The sequence below is a fragment of the Corticium candelabrum genome, chromosome 14, assembly GCF_963422355.1.
Source record: "Corticium candelabrum chromosome 14, ooCorCand1.1, whole genome shotgun sequence".
In the NCBI taxonomy this organism is placed as follows: domain Eukaryota; kingdom Metazoa; phylum Porifera; class Homoscleromorpha; order Homosclerophorida; family Plakinidae; genus Corticium; species Corticium candelabrum.
In genome coordinates, this window is record NC_085098.1 from 4804765 (window position 1) to 4812264 (window position 7500).

A 7500-nucleotide genomic window follows, 5' to 3' on the forward strand; every position below is an offset into this window, starting at 1 on the left:
CAGACCGACCGACAGACAGACAGACAGACAGACAGACAGACCAATAAACAGATTGCTATATTTGAAATCTTACTCTTACCAATAACAATCGCTAACTTTATGTATGCATAACAATAACAGTCAATGAACAGATAGACTGATAGACAGATAGACAGACATAGAGACAGACAGACCAATAGACAGAAAGAAAGACAGAGACAGAGACAGATGCAGACCAATAGACAAAGACAGACAAAAACAAACAGACAGACAAAAACAAACAGACAGACAGACCAACAGACAGACAGACAGACAGACAGACAGACAGACAGACAGACAGACCAACAGACAGACAGACAGACAGACAGACACACACACACACACACTCACACACACACAACCAATCGTTACGTGTCATCAATCAGTAAGTTGTTACACCAAAAAATCAACCACAATCTATTGCTTTACCGCAGACAATACAATTGGCAAGACACATAACTACCAGAACATTGTCAAACAAATACACTCACAATATTGCAATACATACTCTACTTACTCGTGCTCCACTAGTGGCTCCGACAGCACGTAGTCGTGGATTACATCATCTTCCGAGTAAACAACTGTATTGAATAGTTTCTCATTTAGACCTACATGGCTGTAATAGCTGGCCGGCTCAACATGATATCGACCAGTTGTTAGATGAAAGGTGCCTTCGAATAAACCATTGACTGTTACATAACCATGTGCCCAAGAGTTGTTCTCGCCTACAAGGCAAAAAACTTAGTGAAACAATAAAAATGTCAATTGCAAACTATTGCTCTTAAATTTGATGATTGGTTATTCGTATATAGTGTAAAAAATTGTTTGTGCTAGCTGCAATGACCACTAGATCAACGTGGAATTGGGAAACACGAGATGTTGAGATTGTGGGCGAATAATGTGAATTCAATTAAGCGCAATAGAGACATCGTATGATATACCGTATAAGATGAAACATTGGTGGGAATACATATTGGTGGTTTGATATATATATATATCAGTTATCAAAAGATGCCCGACCCGAACCGCCAAAATAATAAAATCCGCCAATATACTTTGTGCATCAATTTCATATACCGGTATATTACTGGTCTCCAACTACTGCCTAGTGATGAAGAATTACCTGCTGTGTCAGTGCAAAGAATGGGACCTGCGTGAACGTGGCAGTCCAGCTTAATCCATAGCCTCACTGCCTCATTTATAGACACAACAGACGGCAAGCAGGGATTACCTACCATCTTGTGGCCTCATCCGCGTGACGTACCACCACATCACCATATGATGCCTGATCCACATGGATGATGATGTCAATATATTCTGGTAGCCAAATTAATGGTGGATTTTATCTTGGCGGTCGCTGAAAAATCCGCCAATCCGCCAAATAAATTCCCCGCCAATATTTCATCTTCTACGGTAGAAAGAAACTTGCAAAATTGCTTGTTTAATTTAATTTAATTTAAGTACGTAAACACAACTCGCTGACACATTTTAATAAAATGTAAAAAAAATTTGTAACAATTAATATTTTAATTTTTGGCTGGAACACATTGGCATTCAATAAAATATACAAAATCAAAAATTTTGTATTCAACCTTAGAGATGCCCACTAACAATTCACCACTCATGTGCAGACACACCCACACAAACTTGAAAACGTGCCAGTGTGTCATAACGAAGCAGAACAAAGAAACATCTTAGGGCAGGTGCACCGTGTTCTATGACATACAGTCTTTACTCCTACTATAAAGAGAAATGTGAGTCGCGTTCTTGTCCACCACGTCAGTTATGCTCCTCGTACTTGACATCTTGAGAAAGGTAATGACAAGTGTGTTAGGTTCTTATCCACACACTTACCATTTACCATCTTGAAATAGCTTGACGCTGAATGTCAAAGCCCTTTCTCGAGCTTTTTCTTGTTGCGTGTGACCCAGGAATGGGTGGAGCAGAGAGCATTATTGCAATGGATTCAAAACCCGAAGCATGAAAAGCCATGGAGGTAAAAGAAGAGGTGCCACACACCAGTACGCTACTAGAGAACTTCATACATGATAGATGTTTCGGATGCCATCACAATGATGGTCTGTGCTCCACCCATTTCAGGTCACATGCATGCAACAAGAAGAAATCTCTTTGTCGTTCTAAATTAAGCTATCCCAAAATGCTAAATAATAAATGTGTCACAGTGTGGTTACAGGCACATATTTCAAGTTTGCGTGAGTGTGTCTGCGCGTGCGCGTGTATGTGAGCGGGCACCTTTAAGACTCAGAGTTGCAACCACAGCTGAAGTACAATAACAATAAGTGATGCTACATGGTACGGTGCTACAAAAATGAGTTAATTACAGCGTGCACGGAAGGAGTCCCTCTAAGTACCACATCATAAGATTCCCAACATTCTACAAAAACAGCGTACTCTACTCCACGCACGATCATACAGCTACAAACGACTCGTGCTGCACACCCACACCCACACCCACACCCAGTACGGACGACGTCAAAACAGACCTGCCACGACGCCTACGTAGAACTCCTGGGGATCGAATGCCTCTCTGTGAACGCCAAAGTCGTCCACCCTCAACACGGTCGCAGATTGAGACAAAACATCCTTCTGCCTTTCCAACTGCAAGATGACAGATCTACATGCACATAATTCTCATTGACCGGATCTGCCATCGCCTCAGTCATACTGCCTGACCTCTTATTGTACGAAAATTTGACCGTGAGGAAAGACGTCGACGCCGCTCTGCTGGTTAAATGTCTGTGCGACTCCAGAAGGGTGTCTCTGTCAATATACGTTGGCCAGTAGTTGGTAATCTTACTTGACAGCTGTTGTCTAGAGCCTGTCACACAAATATACGTGAAAATGCTGCGTGCGAATTCTTTAACAATTGTATATACTGTGGTACAACGCTTCGCTGACGAGAAACAGACTCAAGTAAGCTAAACTTGAGAACACCGTCCACATACTCCAAAACCAATTAGGTAATACGGGACGTTAGAGCTAAACTAATATACGGGGTTTGCTAGTTAACTTGTCGTATCATGGACGAAGTTGAGAAGCTCGAGCACCTTTCGCTAGTCTCTAAAGTCTGTACAGAGTTGGAAAATCATCTTGGTATGGGTGACAAGGTCCTTGCTGAGTTCATCATTGATCTAGCGGTCAAGAGCAAAACAGAAGTGAAATTCAGGGCTGTACTGAAAGACAACGGGGCTGAGGTTCCTGATTTCTTTGCTGCCAATCTTCTACGTCTCATTCAGAAAATGAAACCTACCGCTTTTACGGAGAAACCAATAGGAGATGGGACATCCGGGAATGTAGAACCAGAGGAACCTTTTGATTTGAAGAGAAAAGCGTTTCCTGGCTTGTGTATTCCGAACGATAAAGAGGTAGCGAGTCTAGAGATTTACTCAGAAACCAAGAACAAGGAAGTCAATGAAGAGACATCTCACGTCACTGAAGATGAACGGAGTCGAGGGCGGAAGAGTGAGATGTCAAAGAGTCCAGAGAGAAGAAGGAAGAGATCAAGATCTAGGTCGAGAAGCAGGGAAAGGCACAGAAGGAGATCACGATCACACAGCGATGAGAGAAGACATGGTCGTAGAAAACACAGAGATAGAGATAGGAGACGGTCACATTCAAGAGACAGAAACAGGGAGAAGAGAAAAAGTCAGATAGACCGAGACAGAGAACAGTATCTTAGCGGCAAATCTAGTGCAGACGAACCACAGGTTGCCAACATTTACACAGGCAAAGTTTCAAGCATTATGCAATTTGGCTGTTTTGTACAACTCGAGGGTATGAGAGGAAGACATGATGGTCTCGTGCACGTATCTCAGCTTCGACGTGAAGGACGTGTGGCAAATGTTGCTGATGTGGTGAAACGTGGACAGAGGGTGAACGTGAAAGTGTTGTCAATAACTGGAAATAAAATGAGTTTATCCATGAGAGAAGTGGACCAAGAGACTGGAGAGGATCTCAATCCTGCAGGTACTGATCGGCTGCGAGCAAAGATGGGTGGAGAAGTGGAGAACAAGCAGAGGGAGGCAGTCACACGAAATCCTGACAGACCGACAAACATACCATCTATGGCAGGAAGCATTGCAGAAGATCCTGCACCGAAGAAATCAAGTCGACGTATGACATCACCTGAAAAGTGGGAGATGAAACAGCTGATATCTGCAGGTGTGATTGAGAAGTCGGAATATCCCGACTTTGATGAAGACACGGGTGTTATGCCTAAGATTGATGCCGGGTCTGATGAGGAAATAGAAATAGAAATTGTTGAAGATGAACCGTCATTTCTTTCTGGTCAGACAAGGCTCACTGTTAACATGAGTCCTGTGAAGATTGTCAGGAATCCAGATGGCTCGTTGCAGCGTGCTGCAATTACACAAAGTGCCTTGGCTAAGGAAAGACGTGAGCTACGTCAGGCTAAACGAGAAACAGATATGGACACTATTCCAAAAGGTGTTGGAAAGTTCTATGACGACCCAATGCCGGAAGGTGGCCAACGCTATTTGGCACATGATTTCAGAGGCATCGGGTTAAATCCGATGGATATGCCTGAGTGGAAGAAGGCATCGTTTGGTGGTAATAAAGCATCGTATGGCAGGAAAACAAAGCTTTCTATTGTACAGCAACGGGAAGGCTTACCGATATTTAAGTTGAAACGTCAGTTGGTTGGGGCAATCACTGAAAACCAATTGCTGATTGTGATAGGCGAAACTGGCAGTGGCAAGACTACACAAATGACACAATACATGGCTGAAGTTGGACTGACAGTTCGAGGCAAGATTGCCTGCACACAGCCTCGTCGAGTGGCTGCCATGTCGATTGCCAAGCGTGTTTCTGAAGAGTTTGGATGTCGTCTTGGTCAGGAAGTTGGATACACAATACGTTTTGAGGACTGCACCAGTCCTGAGACGGTCATCAAGTACATGACAGACGGCATGCTACTGAGAGAGTGTCTAATTGACCCCGATATGAGCCAATATGCAGTTGTCATGCTGGATGAAGCACACGAACGGACTATCCACACAGACGTCCTCTTTGGTCTAATGAAGGAAGTTGTGAAGCGGCGTCCCGATATGAAGCTGATTGTCACGTCTGCCACTATGGATGCTGTCAAGTTTTCCACATACTTCTTTGAAGCACCCATCTTCACTATTCCGGGTCGTATGTTCCCAGTGGAAATTCTCTACACAAAGGAGCCCGAGACTGACTACCTTGATGCTGGCCTTATCACAGTGATGCAAATTCATTTGACCGAGCCACCCGGAGACATCCTCGTCTTCCTTACTGGTCAAGAAGAGATTGACACGGCTTGTGAGATTTTGTACGAACGGATGAAGTCACTTGGTCCAGATGTTCCTGAGCTAATCATACTTCCAGTCTACAGTGCCCTTCCAAGTGAGATGCAGACACGCATCTTTGAACCTGCTCCTCCGGGCAGCCGAAAGGTTGTGATAGCAACAAATATTGCTGAGACATCCCTGACCATTGATGGCATTCACTACGTTGTTGATCCGGGCTTTGTCAAGCAGAAGGTCTACAACTCAAAGAGTGGTCTCGATGCCCTTGTTATTACACCCATTTCTCAGGCACAAGCAAAGCAGCGTGCAGGTCGAGCAGGAAGAACGGGACCTGGCAAATGTTACCGCCTCTACACAGAGAGAGCATATCGAGATGAGATGCTTCCCTCGGCCGTTCCAGAAATTCAACGAACAAATCTAGCAAGTACTCTTCTCAGTCTCAAAGCAATGGGCATCAATGACCTTCTGTCGTTTGATTTTATGGATCCTCCACCTATGGAGACTATGGTGATGGCTCTCGAGCAGTTGCATTCGCTCAGTGCTCTGGATGCTGAAGGCCTCCTGACACGTTTAGGCCGACGGATGGCCGAATTCCCACTTGAGCCACCGTTATCCAAAGTTCTTATCCAGTCGGTTCACTTGGGATGTAGTGAGGAAATATTGACAGTCGTATCCATGTTGTCAGTCCAGAATGTTTTCTACCGCCCTAAGGATAAGCAATCATTAGCAGATCAACGCAAAGCCAAGTTCCATCAACCTGAGGGTGACCACCTGACTTTGCTTGCTGTTTATAATTCATGGAAGAATAACAAGTTCTCTAATGCTTGGTGCTATGAGAATTTTGTCCAAGCCCGCACTCTACGTCGTTCCCAAGATGTCAGAAAGCAGATGGTGGGCATCATGGATCGACACAAGCTTGATATTGTCTCATGTGGCAAGAACACATCTCGTGTTCAGATGGCGATAACCAGTGGCTTCTTTCGAAATGCTGCCAGGAAGGACCCCCAAGAAGGCTACAAGACCCTAGTGGACAACCAAACTGTGTATGTCCATCCCTCCAGTGCTTTGTTCAACCGACAACCAGATTGGGTGATATACCACGAATTGGTATTGACCACAAAGGAGTACATGAGAGAGGTGGTTGCTGTCGATCCCAAGTGGCTGGTAGAGTTTGCACCAGCCTTCTTCAAGTTTGCAGACCAGAACAAGCTCAGCAAACGAAAGCGCAACGAACGTCTTGAACCGCTCTACAACAAGTACGAGGAACCCAACTCCTGGAGAATATCGAGACAAAAACGACGGCATTGAGACTATGTATTCTATCAAGCATGCTTTGGAATAGTTTCAATGCGTTATGGAATTATTTCAAGTATATTTTGGAATTATTTCAGTACAATTTAGCATAGAGTGATTGTCTTGAAAGGCTGTCTGTTAGCAATGTTCTCTATGTCAATAGATATTCCTGTTGCTAACGTGTCTGTGCTGCTGCTGAGTCTCTTCCGGTTCATTGTTGTGGGTGCTAAACCGCTTGTAAGTAAAATAAGGTTCTAATTGAAGGCTGCACTGGGAGATGAAGGAGGTTGTGACTGAGACTCACTACTAGTAGACTGTGCCAGTGGAAACACCTAAAGGCTGATTTATACTGCATTGAATCCGCATCCAATTCACATCTGCAAAGTGGATTGATGCGGTTTGATGCCCTTCAAGTGTGAAAATGCCTTAGCTAAGAGTTCCCACTCTGATCGCACCGTAGTGACATCATTCGAAATTGCTGGGGTGGTGTGGTGGATGTTCAATTTAAAAAATCAAGTTGGATGCGCTGTTCCTGTTCTAGTGACGCACGTGCACACGGAAGGGACGACCAATCATTTAATTAAGACTGATGCGTCACAATTGGAGTTGCCCCACTGACGTGGCTGACAACTACACAACAGTGATCTGCTTTGTTGAGCAATGTTGTTGCCATCATGTCCCAGACTCCCGTCTCCGGCTATGGCAACGTCCCACTGCGTACCCGACGCTCTCGGCCCTCGTCGATGTGAACACTTCTAGCTCGATAGACAATTAGAGCGTTTGTGTGTTCGAGCCGTTGTAGATGACGACGATGATCCACACGTTTGTGGTGGTGATCTTAGTCCCACTCGACGCACGCGGTTGACCCCAGCGTACG

General features: G+C 44.6%; 2 protein-coding genes across 2 annotated transcripts in view; one reads left to right on the forward strand and one right to left on the reverse strand.

The window, feature by feature from the left end:
• Positions 1-2994, reverse strand: part of LOC134189346 (disintegrin and metalloproteinase domain-containing protein 10-like) — a 9353-nt gene extending 6359 nt beyond the window's left edge. Inside the window, exons 1-4 of the mRNA XM_062657577.1 lie at positions 2916-2994; positions 2713-2857; positions 2523-2653; positions 536-743 (exon numbers count right to left, since the gene is read on the reverse strand). Coding sequence (XP_062513561.1) covers positions 536-743; positions 2523-2653; positions 2713-2857; positions 2916-2982 — 551 coding nt within the window. The 5' untranslated portion in view covers positions 2983-2994. The remainder of the gene's footprint in view (positions 1-535; positions 744-2522; positions 2654-2712; positions 2858-2915) is intronic.
• On the forward strand, positions 2995-6915 carry LOC134189345 (ATP-dependent RNA helicase DHX8-like). The gene has a single exon (XM_062657576.1). The coding sequence runs from the start codon at positions 3060-3062 to the stop codon at positions 6636-6638; it is 3579 nt and encodes a 1192-aa protein (XP_062513560.1). The 5' UTR covers positions 2995-3059; the 3' UTR covers positions 6639-6915.
• Positions 6916-7500: the final 585 nt, after the last annotated feature.